Raw genomic sequence first — 14,787 nt, 5'->3', positions numbered from 1 at the left:
AAACTAGGATCAACCAGATGAAGTCATGAAAAGGTGCCAGCTTTTACATGTGGTGAAGAGGAACATCAAAAAGAACATTAAACTATTTTTTCTATTATTTTTAAACATTTGATCGTTTGTATTTTGTTTGTCTACAGTGTTAGGTAGGTTTGCTTTTCCCGTGGCTATGTTGCTTGTAATGAATAATATACTGATAAGAGAACTATTGGAATTGTTGGTTTATTTAAACTTTACAGTAAGACTGGAACATAGAAAACATTGCATAGTTCCTTTTGTCATGTTAGATTGGACATGAAGGTTGTTCCATTGATTAACTTGTATAGTTTTTGAATTTTTCTGGAGAAGGTCAGCCAAGGGACAACACCTATTTGCTATGCAAACAACTTGCCCTTAAAATTCATGTGGCTTCCACTTGAAATATAAAAAATGCATAAAAACCAGGTCCAATACACCTCGTTTGAGTATTTAAATCATCAGCCGAAGTGCCAAAATGATAAATAAGAAGCCAGTATTAACTTTTCAATTGTTGAATAAACATGGCAAAATCCGAGATAAAGCATATACCAAGCATTGGCACATGCCTTGTAGTGGTCCTCGATTACACAACCATGTGTTTTTTTTCACTTGCTTTGCATTTCACTTACAGAACCATGTTGGCAAGGTGTTTCTCTGGTCTTGATTGTTGATTGGACTTTAGGATAGTCTCATTTATCAAACCATGTAAGCAAGGGGCTCCTCTTGGTTTTATATTGAAATCCAAGGGGGTACGAGGTTTGTAGTTTAGCAAAGACTTTCTGGTATCCTGACCTTGGAAGAAGAACTTACTGTACCATATTAATAAACAATCAGGTCGCATAGACCTTTATATGTTCCAATACATTGCATCTCTTCATAGCTTCCATTTTTGTCTTTCTGTTCAGATCTAGGCTTGTCCACAACCATCACTCTCTCATTATTTTCTGGATTCTCAATTCACAATCCATCAGCTGCTCAGCCTCTCAAAGAATCTCCCTATCTTCACTGGCTTTTTCTTTAATGATAAATACGTGCAAAGAGAGCAAGATTAAGCATGTGAAGGATGACTTCAATGGAGGCATAGAGGAAAGAGTGGACTGATTTGGTTGGAGATATTCTCAGCTCCTTCATGAGGAAGGGTGAGATATAACAGAAGCAGCAGTTGCTGTAGGGGGAAGAGGAGGGTCGATGCCTCTCGGTGCGAAGGCAGTGCTGGTGCTGGTGGTGCTGATGGCAGTTCTTCTATTGCTGCCGCTCGTGCTGCCTCCTTTGCCGCCACCACCTCCACCACTCCTCTTGATCCCTGTTGCAATGTTGCTCCTCCTTGTCTTTCTTGCTCTCCTCCCATCCCACAACATATCAGCATCTTCTGACACCCCTCCTCATCAATGAATCAAACCCATCCATTCAAAGACTCTCCCATGCAAAATCATGTACCCACATGCTGTCAATATATATTCAGCCGCTCGGAAGAAAAATAAGAGAGTATAGAAGTAAAGAACCATTGATGGTAAGCTAATATAACATACAAAGACGGTGGAGATGTGGTCTTCTGTTTCATTTATTCCATCATTCCGCCTTCTCTTCTTATCCCATTAAATATGAATAACACAAACAGGTTGCTGCCCCCAGGAGAACTGCTCTACCCAGTGCTGGCGATTTATGCTACCTTATTGAATGCAAGGAAAGAAGGGAAAAAATAAGGAAAAAAAAAAAAAGATATGATGTGATCTCTATCCTTGGGCCAGTGATGGTGGTTGTGGTTGAGTATGTGTGGTAGGACCTGAAGGTGGAGTCCAGGAGTAGAGGAGGAGGCCAGCCACAAGTACCACCGCCCCTGTGACAAAGCCTGCCGGCAACGATGATGCCACTCCGATGTATGGCAACGGCAGTGTGAACGCATAGATGGAGAGGGGAACTGCACCAAAATCGACAACCATGTTCAGTTAATGTATTTTTCCAACTTACAGTGTATTTGGTCCTAAAGCTATAACGAAAGAAGAGGGAAATTATTGGCTTTGCGGGATTTTGTATATCTTGATCTTTTAGACTGCTCTCGCACTAGACTGGTGTGACCGTCCGTTTGTACCACAAAAAAAAGAAGAAGAGGGAAATTACAAGAAACGAGAAAGCAGCTATTTTTTGCTTACATCATTCATGCGAAAGATTGCTAACACTTTTGTCCAATTACTTGTGTGTCTAACACCAACAAGATAATGATAGAGATGGCTTATGATTCAGGTTCATGCATGTTCTTATTGTCGACAAGCTAAGAAAGAAAGTAGTTGGTACGACTAGTAGTAAGGCTTGGTTAAAACTACTCTGGGTCATGGAGGATGGCGTCCAGCACACAAATTTTGAATACCATTGGCTTAGACTCCTATTTCTTTGAAAAAGAAAAGCAGAATATAGTGGCTGCTGTCTTGACAGACCACCTCTTACAAGACAACCAAAAGCACCCAACTTTGTCCTGGACTGGGACAGGAGAGCAGCTTAGGTGACAACAAATCTTCCACATATTCCAGTGCAATACTGAAGATAAGAGCAAATGGTTAGCATAAGAGAATATAGGGTAAAGACATCCAATTCATTTGCTGTTTACTTTTCCTTTGTTGGAAGATGTCAAATACGGTACCAAAATAATGGAAGATCTCTCAATTTGGCTCCTCCAGCGACAAGAACATAACCATGCTGATTAAACAAACTCATGCAACATTAATGACATGTACTTCCATTACTGTGGTGGAAGTTGTCAGACACGTTAATCGCATGAGATGACAGCCATGAAAGGGCCTTCTCCAGATTGAAGAACAAGATACATTGTATGCTACCACTTGAGTTATAATATTTTCTTTCATTGAAGATGCTTGGATCCTGATAACCTGACTTCTGCATTAACTTGTGACATACGCTAGCATGACCTCTTCTCTAGTTTTGTTAACACTTTTTTATCCTGACTGTCAACCTCGACCTAGATTCAACACTTTGATCTTTTATTTTAGCTTCTGCCTATTTGGAATTTTGATAATAATATAATAATTCTGGACACACAAACCATTGATGACTGTTCAAATATATTGCTGGGTTTTCTCTATAGGACAGTTGCTTCAATAATACGTGTTGGGACAACCCATTTTGCTATCCCGATTTGCACTCGACGCACGATATCTCCGACTCGACAATGGCACCCGACTATGTATCGCCGACCGATGTCCGGCCGAATGGTCTAATCGGTCAAAAGAGTTGACAATTTGCCACACCGACTACCTTATCAGCATTCGACACCAACAACCTATCGCCGATTGTCTACTCAAGCCGTGACCGACTAAGACAACCCGACATTCAGTCCGTAGCGGCACCCTATCGGCATCCAGTCGGTAACGGCATCCTGTTGGCATGCCATCGACGATACCATCGACGATTCTGACATAACATTGGGATCACCGACTACCTATCGGTATCACCGACCCCCAGTCGGCTTATCAAAAACCGTCAGCACAATAAGCGCGTAACCGTTAGCTGCCCACTAAGTAGGCATTAACTGCCCACTCCACGACACCACAAAGTCGAAATAAGCTGCCCACTATAAAAAGAAGGTAAATGAACAGTGTTGGTAAGACAATTCTGAGCTGAAATCTTGTCACTTTTCATTTTCTACTTTCTGTTCGATCACTCCCCACTGACTTAAGCATCGGAAGATCCTCATTGGACACAATTTCGATCAGTGAGGACTTTATTTTGCAGGTCTTCTTCTCCGGCAACGAACGCAACAGGAGATTGACCGTAACAGATTGACGCGCTAGGTAGGATAGAGTGAAAGAATCTGATTATGGCAAAAACAAGAGCTCAAAATAACTCCACCGGCTCTTCCAGACAATCTTTCCGTCGAAAAGACCTCCCTCCACCTCCAATGGTAGAGCCCACTTCTTCGCATCCCGTTATCACTACGGACGCCCAATTTACTGCTTTAATGCAGCAGATGAAAGTGCTGACGGAGGTAGTGCACAGCCTCCAATAGTAGCAGACATAGCAGCAGCAACAACCGATGACGGAGGAGCCAGCGGTGCACAAATGCCATCCAGGCACAATCGTCGTGTTCCACGACGATCTCTCTCTCCGTCTTCGAAACGACGACCATCTCGACATTCTCACCATGTCGAGCCACCACCTTTTCGGCACTCACCGTGCTGTTTGCCACTCGCGACGGTCTTCTTCTCATTCTCGACATCATAGCATTAAGAAAGGGAAGGCACCCTCGCTCATCACCAAGTTCTTCCCCTTCAAGTTCTTCTGGGGAAAATTCGACGTCGGAAGTATCCCAACGACCGCGATTCGACGACTACGAGCGCAAGCTTAGGAAGTTCGACCGTCGACTCGCACAAATCCAAATGGATGGCCGTGGGTTCTTCGATGACCTTGGCATTCACTCGATGCCGCCCTTTACCCGACGCATGTGGTGAGTTTCAATGCTGCCATGTTGGAAGTCTACGACCTTAACTAGGATACGGCTATGGCGGCTGCTGCTTAGGGACTGCATGACTCATGCTTCACTTACTCCCTGGATAAGACGGCCCCCAAGTCATTTTTCGAGTTCTTCATTCGGGCACAGAAATACATCCGTGCCGAAGAAGTTGCTGCTACTCGACGCGACGGTGAGGGTAGAGGAGCTTCGAAGAAGAACAAGACTGAGGGAGGTTCGGGTCAAAGATGATCCAATAGGGATCCTTTTCGACGACAATCGACATCGAGATTGAGCCCAAACTATAAGTACGACAGCTATACTCCACTCGTGGCTCCTCGACCTCAAATCCTCATGGAGATCGAGAAGGAAGAATATGTGAAGAAGCCCCCATTGATGCGAGCCCCACCGCGTTCTCACAATCGGAACAAATATTGTCAGTTCCACCGCGACCACGGACACGACACCGATGACTGCAGCCAATTGAAGGATGAAATCGAGGACCTCATCCGCAGAGGGTATCTCAGGAAATATGTCCAAGGTCGACGGCCTAAAGTTGCTATAGAACGACCCTCACCACCGACTGAAGAGACTTTTAATCGACCGACTGCAGGGGTGATTAACATGATCATAGACTGATCGAAAAATTGGGGGGCAAGCATCGAAGATAAGTCATCCAATAAACAACGACATGACATTGTAATCTCCTTTTCGGAAGAAGATGCTCGAGAAGTTCAAACTCCTCATGATGATGCTGTCATTGTCTCGGCAACGATAGCTAATTATGATGTAAAAAGAATATTTATAGATAATTCTATGTCCGAGAGCATATTGCTTGAAACCCTCGAGGAGACATCCATCTTCCAAACATGAAATGCTGACAATCTATGTATTATTAGTAGATATGTCTTCGACAAATATTTGAAATGACATGTTCGACTTCCGACATCTTTGTTGAATACTCGACTATTTACAAGCTACTTATCTACAAACCCGACTCCGATCGGCAAAAGACCGACTCTAATCGGCTAACCCTAACTTTGCTCGATAAATATCGACTCCAATCAGATAACGCCGACTGATAACACCGATTTCGATCGGTTGAGCACCGACTCCAGACGTCAAAGTTAATCAGTTAATCAATTGTTTGAGTAAAGAAAGAAAAGATAAGTACTAAACACTTAGAAAAATTTGCTTTCATTATTGTGAAAAGTCAAAGGAATTACAAAAAGCGGACTCAGGTCCAAATACAAAAATCGGACTAAGCTACACCGACTCCCTTTCATCGACTCTATCGGCTGTCTCTCCAGTCGCCGTCACTGCATCGGTCTCTTGGACCCTGATAGCCAGCTCTTCTTCAGCAGTAGGCACAATTCGTGTGAATCACCAGGAGCCAACAACCGTCCGACGCATGACAACACCCGACCGGCTGAAATCAAATCAAGTCATATCTTTCAGCTATCTAATCACCTGCAACATTAAATAATTGTCTCCTTGAGGTGACACTCCAATAATAATTACACGGCCTCCGAAACGACAAAGTGGCTGACGGTCCCATTTTCAAAGAAATCATAAATACCAACAGCCAAAGTGTCAAGTCACCTTGAACCTGAAAGTGGGGGGCAACTGTTGGGGCAACCAATTCTGCTACCTCGATTTGCACTCGACGCACGATATCTTTAACTCGACAATGGCACCTGACTATGTGTCGCTGATCGATGTCCGATCGAATGGTCTAATCAATCAAAGGAGTTGACAATTTGCCATACCAATTACTTTATCAGCATTTGACACCGACAACCTATCGCCAATTGTCTACTCAAGCCGTGACCAACTAAGACAACCCGACATCTAGTCGGTAGCGACACGTTGTCAGCATGCCATTGACGATACCATCAACGACTCCGACATAACATTGGAATCACCGACTATCAGTCGGCTGCACCAACCCCCAGTCGGCTTATCAGAAACCGTCAGTGCAATAAACACGTGACTGTCAGCTGCCCACTAAGTAGGCATTAACTGCCCACTCCATAATACCACAAGGTCAAAATAAGCGGGACCCCACGTGCATAACCGCCACAGACGGTTACCGATTGCTTGTCTATAAAAAGGAGGTAAATGAACAATGTTGGTAAGGCAATTCTAGACTGAAACCCTGCCACTTTTCATTTTCTACTTCCTGTTCGACTACTCCCCACTGACTTAAGCATCGGAGGGTCCCCACCGGACACAATTCCAGTCAGTGAGGACTTTGTTTTGCAGGTGCTCTTTTCCGACAACGGACGCAACAGGGGATTAGCCACAACAATACGCATCTGATTTTTGCAACAATTATCAGGTCTGATTTGGCCACTCCTGTCCACCCTCTGTTTGGACAAGACCCAATTCTTGGTGCAGGTCCAGTTCTTGTCATGTTGGTTAAGGATTAGTTCTATTCTATTCAGCCTAGAGTTGACCTGATTAAGATTGGTCAGAACTGTTCTTGACATCCTGGTCAGGTCATAATTCAAAGTTTTCTGCTGCATTTAAGATCCTCTACAAGGAAAAAGAGTTCGACTAGAGCATAAAACATAATTGATTGCTAGCAGGAATGGTGCTTAAGAGGGCAATAACTTGCACAATAGCCATCGAACAGCAGAGTTTGTAGTGGCCCAAACTATAATCCATAAACCAAACTATGGGTAGATCAGATTTTGTCCCTGTTTTTTGAAAAGGAAAGAAGAGCCTGTTACAAGTGGGAGAAAAGGACCATCTATTTCTTGATCCAACGAAGGAGGATCAAGCAACATTGCAGATTCAACTCATTTGATGTCCACCATCCACCTTCCTAATTTGGAAATGGACCTCCTATTTTGAATTGATTCCTTGTCACATATGACTTCTGCATGGCACTGGACCGAAAGTTTGCCTAACAGACATGAAACCAACTAATCTAGAGATAATGAACAACGTGACATTAGGAGTGGCAGACTAAGCCTCTGGAAGCAAAGAGATCTTAAAGGCTAGAGATGTGGTCTTTCCGGCATTTGGTTTAAGTAGATCATCAGTCATCAGACGACTTAGATTTATGGTCCTCATTCCTGATATCTTGATCAAGCAATTTGATTCACATGATGGTCCCCAAGAGACCATGTTGCCTAATACAACGATACATGTCTTGATATTTGCAACCCAATATACATTTGCAAGGGGAGCAATGACCATCTTTAACATTAAGATGAGGAACAAATTAGAAATCCTTCACCTCTCACAACTTTGAAATCTCGGTTTAGATGACTTCAGGGTAAGGAAGAATAGGGGGGAAAAAATCAGATGGCTTCTCTCAACTCTTAAATCACATCCAACAAAGGTTTCAAAGTTTGACCATATCTTACCATATTGATCTTGTATCTCACACCATATTGATCTGTATCAACATGGTGGCATCATTTGGTGACAAATTGTGAGTAGATATAGGAAGCAGATTGTGTTTTGTATTGTAGTGGTATGTGAATGGTACAGGGGTATGCTGTGAAATTTGAAACCTTGCATCAATGAGTCATCATTTAGACCATTCATGCATTCCATGCTCATCTTCTTGTGAAACTCTCTCTCTCTCCGAGAATGATGGTGACACCACCACTCTTCCAGAATCAAATGATCTGATCAAGGAGAAGGAAGATTTCCTTCAATCCGCTCAACTCGAATCTCACAAAGAAATATAGAAGAGAGAGAATTTTCAAAAGTAGAACTCAATTCCCTTTTCTTTCTCTTTATTTTTTTAAAATTCTACATACTTTAAACTGAGGTACATAGCTCTATTTATAATAGTAAGATCCGCCTTTGCACAATTCAGGTTGGATTCTTCTTCTATCTTCTAGAAGGACATACACCATCGAACAAGTTGGGTTGGACTCCTCTTTCTAGCTCAAATAGAATTAGATCTTTAAAAAAATATGATAAATATAAAAAATAAAAAAATACTAAAATTTTACTAGAGATACATCTCAATTTCTACATTAATTTTGCTTTCTATCACTTTGCTTAATTCTTCACAGATTGGAAGATAACTTCCGATCAAAATCTTATCCGAAAAGAAAAATTTTGGTTTGACGAGCCCGTTTCGAGACCCAAACTATGAAATCTTGGTCCAGTTTAGCCCTTTTTGGGGCTAGCCCAAAGTTGTAGATTTTGAAAAGATATCTGATTTTTTTAAAAAAATCATCTTAATTGAGCATCGTATGACCAAGTTATTGCCTCATGACGTTTGGCACGCGATTCAGCATCTTGATGTGGTGGATTTTGCTCTTAGATTTTATCTAGCTATGCTCATAACGACCAATGTATTCCATATTGAGTCTTCATAGTCACGAAAGTGATCTACATCGAGTCTGATGATCCTTCTGGATATTTGTAGTGGTCAAAATGATCCATATCGAGTCGGATGATCCATCTGGATCAGAGCTCCCATTGTTTAGGAGATTTAGCTCCTGCTAAATCAGAATTGAAAATGGAGAATACTTGCTTCCCTGTCTCATGGCTGAACCACTTAACTTTGCTCGAAGATGGTTTCCAGCCTTGGTCTTCCTGGCTAGATGATAAATCTTAATCTCTAGACATAGGAGACAACTTTGCTATAGGAGCTGCTGGTCCTTGTATTGAAGATGCCATCAATCGAGACATGGCTTGAGTGAGTTAGGCAATCTTCTCTTCTAGTTGTATGAGACGTTCCTTCATCTCATCATCTATCGAGGTAGAATTAGCACCTATACTCGCCTTTTATCTTTTGATGTACTTCAAGCATAAATAGCCTTTCTCCCAACTGCTTGTATTGCTCGTGCATCACGACCTCCTAGATGTAGAGGACTGAAGCTCTGATACCAACTTCATCCAATCAGAGAGAAGGAAGATTTCCTTCAATCCGCTGTAATCGAATCTCACAAAGAAAGGTAGAAGAAGAATTTTCAAAAGTAGGGCTCGAGTCTCTTTTCTTTCTCTTTATTTTTTTATATTCCCCATATCCTAAATTGAGGTACATAGCCCCAATTTATAATAGTGAGATCTGTCCTTACACAATTTGATTGGATTCCTCTTCTTATCTTCTAGAAGGACATCTACCATTAAACAAGTTGGATTGAACTCCTCTTTTTAGCTTAAATAGAATCAGATCTCTTAAAAAAATGATAAATATAAAAAAATAAAAAAAATACTAAAATTTTATATGAGATAGATCTTGACTTCTAAATCAACTTTGCCTCTTATCGCGATGCCTAATTCTTCATGGATTGGAAGATAACTTCCAATTAAAGTCTTACCTGAAAAGAAAAATTTTGGTTTGACCAGTCCGTTTCGAGATCCAAATGATGGGATTTTGATCCAATTTAGCCCATTTAGGAACTGGCCCAAAATTGTAGATCTTGAACAAATACCCATTCTTAAAAAAAAAAGATCATCTCAATCGAGCATTGTATGATCAAGTTATCACCTTTTGAAGTTTGGTATGTGATTCAATTTTTTGATATGGTGGATCTTGCTCCTGGATTCAATTTAGCTCTACTTATAGTGTATCCGATGTGATCCACATCGAGTCCTTGTTCAGCGAAGACGATCCATATTGAGTCTAGTGATCTTCTTGGATATCCGTAGTAGTCAAAATGGTCCACATCGAGTGTGATGATCCATCTGGATCATCATATGTAGAACCTATCCTCTAGTAAAGTTTGAACGATATAATAGTGTAGAACTAATCTGCAGAGGACAGAATTTCTTCCTGGCTCCTGCCATCCACTCTGCTTGGAATTATAATTATTATTATTTCTGATGGAAAGTTAAAACATGATTCTTCTTGTCTAACTTTCATAAACCTTAAAAAAAGGCTTTAATTAAGGTTACAGTTTTTATTTTATTGGATGGATTTTAAACCTTTCTAACTAGCACATTCTTCAAGTTAAAAGGTTGGATTTACTATAAATTATAAAAGTTCTGATCTAAAATCAGTCATGCAAGGAATAAGTTTGAGCTGAAGGTAGTCTATGGATTGCTAGCAAGGATTCGGATCCTAGCAGAACACTGGGATAGGGTACCATCCCATTGTTGGGACAGGGCAGTACCGCTAGCATCCCAATCGGGACATCTTGAGACATCCTCTGTCCTAAGTGTCGGGATGGGGCCGGATGGTGGTGCGTCCCGTTCCATTAAAAAACTGGGATAGTCTCGTCCCCTGGAATTTAAAACCTTGATTGCTAGTAATCCAAAAGCTCATCAAAGGGAGTGTTCCAAATTTGATCCATTTCTTCATCAAAAGATGATTTATGTACCATTGGATTTGCTCAAATCTCATCAAAGAGAGAACAATAGGTCAAATCTATTCTATTTCTTTGTTAGAAAAATGGCCTTAGATTGCTGGATGAATCAAAAGTTTGAACAAAGGGAATTTAAATCAAGGTTTGAAATACCAAACAATTCGGCATATATTCCATGGTACACATCATATCGAGGCCTTGTTTCTGTGGAGCTTAGTTCGAATGAAATGCCCATGAACTGTATGAACTAAATATGGATTGAACAATTCAGGGTGGTTGATTGAGGTCAGTTTGCCCTGAACTGATCTCAGACTACTTCTTAAATGAGTGGTGCACTTGGATAGCACATAGGAAGTGGGTTAAAGGGTGATTCTCTCTTGTTTTCCTCCATTTGAAGGTGAAAATGAGAGGAAGACAGGACAAGCTGCTACAAGGTTTCTGCACCAGATCAAGTAATGTACAACCATTTTTTGACCTAGAAATTTATTCTAGCTAGTTTATTTCCTTTCTTATGCCTTTTTAAAATTTCTCTGAGTAATTCGATGATTAATTTGTCATTAATTGGCAAAACTAAAGAAACTTTATCAAATTGAGATAAAAACTTATTTGATCATATGATTCATGCCCTAGAGCAAGAAATCAAGGTCAAAAAGTTAACAAATTTTGGGATTTTGGATTGATCCAGAAACCTATACCAAAATTCACATAAATTCGAAAATAACATGATCAATTGATGTACATTTCAGATCCTTCAGGATGATTTTTGAATATGTTGTTGAGAAGGGACCTATCTACATTCCCACTAGAATAACTTGTTTTGGACGAAAGCTAGGTCACCATGCATTGGTTTTCCATACGCCCTGCCACATACTAATGAAATTAACTGTTTAGTTTCTAAGTTGCTTGAGATTATTTTCCCAATATATCCTTTCAATATGCACTTAACTTTTCTGATCTGCCTGCTAGTTCTTCTTTGCATACCATGCATCTATCCAAGTTCATCTTCTCATCAATAGAAATCTGTTCTTCATCTACTCCTGTATTTCTCATACATGGTAGTTATGAATATAGACCTAGCTTAGCTTATAATCTTATGATTTTACTGGTTGTATTGTCTCAACCTATGAATCTCATAGGATTTTCAGCCCAATCATCCAAATCGTGGTTCACCGAACCACCCTGAATCGGATGGTTCGAGACATGTCGAATCGTACTAGCAGCTAATTGATGCGGTTCGGACATTCGATTCGGAATGCCGGCGAAAACAGAGCTAGGGAGAAGGAAAGAGAGAAAAGATATAGAGAGAGGAGAGGAGGAAATGAGAGAGAAAGGCTAGTGGTGGCCCGCCAAGATCGTCGAATGGCTGCTGAGGCCTCCGGGACTTTGCGAGATGCAAGAAGAGAGAGAGAGATAGAGAAAGAGGAATGAAGAGAAGAGTGAGAAAAAGGCGGCGGGAGGTCGTTGAACAGCCCAAATTAGCCGCACGATCGCTGCAGGTTCGAAATAAGGATAATGCCTTGTTGCGGTCAACTCCCTATCGCTTGTCACCGGTGATAAGCACCTGCAAAATAACATCCTCACAGACCGGAATTGTGTCCGGCGGGGACCCTCCGATGCTTAAGTCAGAGTGAAAATTGATGAACAGTAGATTTGAGTGTCGAGAGTATCAGAGCTCTGGCTCAGAAGTGTCTTACCGGTGCTGTTCACTTACCCTCCTTTTATAGATGATTCTAATGTAACCATCGAGCATATGGTCCCGCTTTTTATGATGCTAAATTATCGAGTCATAATTGTGGAGTTAGTGGGTTGTTAATTCCCACTAATTACCGTGACATGTAGTCGATAACCATTCATAATGGTTATAGTATGTTGAGCAGATTAACCGACTATATGTCGGTAGTATTGATATGTCGGTGGAATGTCCGAGCGACCATCAGCTAGTAATTCTAATATGCCAATGGTCTTAGGTCGGAGGTTGTTCAAGTTGTCTGCTGTTGATCAGTAGTAGCCGAATATTAGTCGGTTCGCCGACCATTAGTCGATGTGATTTGTCTAGTCAGCCGATGCATAGTCAAAGTTGTGTGTTCGGTCGGTCGGCCTTTGTTGAGCCGAAGTCGGGGGTTGGTTGACTTGAATCGGGGGTCGATTGACTTACCCCAATAGTTGCCCTCCACTCCCAAGTCCAAGGTGTGCCACCACGTGGTTTTGTCACATTGGACAAAGGGAGTTATTTCGTGTCATATCGAACCCCGATTTGATCGTCGATTTTTTCGGAATATGAGCATCGGCTGTTTTGTCGTTTCGATGAGTATAGAACCGTCATTAGACTGTCATATTGACAGGATGATTCGGTATCGGATGTCAGTGTCAAACATCATTTCGGGAAGACGATTCGGTGTCGGACGATATGATTCTGACAAGTAGATCTTTACCACGTGTTTGAATGTCATTGGGTTGGAGCTGTTCATGCAGATAATGGTGACGTGGCTCGATCTGGAGTAGATGCATCGAACCGTCCAATCAATGGTCGGCTCAGATGTCACCATGTGTTACCATCTGGTGAGATCTTGATTTGGGTGCTTTAATTCTGGCCGTTGAGGGATCCTATATATATAGGATCGCTTTCAACCAACTTTTTACTTTTCATTTGTCTTCTTTGCTGCGGAGGCTCTGCCGAAGGATCGTCCCAGCATCTGAAGACTTCTTTTCCTTGTCTCCTTCTTTGAGTTTCAGGTTAAGTCTTTATCTTTTTGAGTCATCCGTCTTCTTTAGTTTTCTTCTGTTCGATGGCTTGGGGTTCCTCCTCTCGGGATGGTCGGTCGGAGAATCCGACTGACGACTCCCCATCGAGCCCGGAAGTGGAGGCTTCTTCACTTTCGAAATCGAACGTCGATCAGCTCTGGGAGCAATACTGCATCCCGGAGCAATTTTAGCTCTTCGCCCTTGGTGCCAATGGTCGGATGAACGCCCCTCCTTCGGATCAGGTGGCCTTTTATGTCGAAGATCTTCGGGCGGATCTTCGATTTTCGATTCTGAAGTTCGTCCGAAATATTTTGGACTACTATGGTCTTTGTCCTACCCAACTGGCACCAAATTCGATTCGGCTAATAATCAATTTTGCTCTGTTGTGTCGGTTACTGCCGACCGAACCTCGACCTTCCCTTTTAAGTGCTTCTTTGTCCTCCGACCTCATCCAAAGGCGAAGGGTTGGTGGTTCTTCAACCCTCGAAAAGGTCTTTCTTTCATTACCGATCTTCCATCGTCCATTCATAGATGAAAGAACCAGTTCTTTTTTGCTTCTTCCTCTCTTCCTTTTGGCTTTCCTTCTCGCTGGGGCGATCCAAGAATCGGCCCCAACGATAACAATCGGGTGGAGGTCGGCGATCGGAAAGACTTCCATCGGCTGAAGGATATGGCGGTCCCATCGCAGAGGAAGCTTATGACCGAACAGGCTCTCTATGATGCCGGCCTCAGTTCGGTCACTAACTTAGGTATAGTATAGTCAGTTACTTCCGACTTTATTCTTCTTTTGTTTGTTTCTGGATTGTACTGAATTTTGTGTTGATTGCAGCCATGCAGTCGAGGGTGCATGTCGAATGCCAATATTCATCAACACGCTGCGAGGAAGAGGACAGCATCCGAAGCTGGTCCTTCCCGACCATCCAAGAAGAGTCGAGCTGCTGCTTCAACGCCAAGTCGAGCTGCTGCTTCAACGCCAGTTGGGGAACCCGATGTGCCATCTGCATTGGTTCCTGAGCCGGTCCTGGTGCTGTCAGCCCCGACAGTGCTTCCCATTACACCATCTGGAGGAGCGGCGAGAGGAGCTGCCGTAGCAACGTCAGTAGCTCCACCAATTGAGGAAGTTCAGGCTGAGGTGGAGGCTGCAGCCGAACCTGAGCCATCTGCAGCTGCACTGGTTGGTCCTTCAGCAGAAATTTCTTTAGCGCAGTCGAGTTTAAGCTTCCCCTCACTTTCGAATGTGGGGCCACCGATAGAAGACTAGAGAAAGGCTCCGATGACTTCGGCAGA

At 42.3% G+C, this 14,787-nt stretch overlaps 1 protein-coding gene across 2 annotated transcripts in view; it reads right to left on the bottom strand.

Annotated features, from left to right (window-relative positions):
• Nucleotides 1-491: 491 nt before the first annotated feature.
• The window catches only part of LOC105057594 (protein CLT1, chloroplastic), a 79,080-nt gene continuing 64,784 nt past the window's right edge, over nt 492-14,787 (bottom strand). For both annotated transcript variants that reach the window (XM_073248419.1, XM_010940243.4), the window contains exon 10: nt 492-1,933. In XM_073248419.1, the coding sequence (XP_073104520.1) occupies nt 1,749-1,933 (185 nt within the window). In that variant the 3' untranslated portion in view covers nt 492-1,748. The remainder of the gene's footprint in view (nt 1,934-14,787) is intronic.

Source organism: Elaeis guineensis, chromosome 14 (assembly GCF_000442705.2).
Source record: "Elaeis guineensis isolate ETL-2024a chromosome 14, EG11, whole genome shotgun sequence".
Taxonomy (NCBI): Eukaryota; Viridiplantae; Streptophyta; class Magnoliopsida; order Arecales; family Arecaceae; genus Elaeis; species Elaeis guineensis.
Note: the sequence above shows the minus strand (reverse complement) of the source record. Positions and strands in the feature narration are given on the sequence as shown.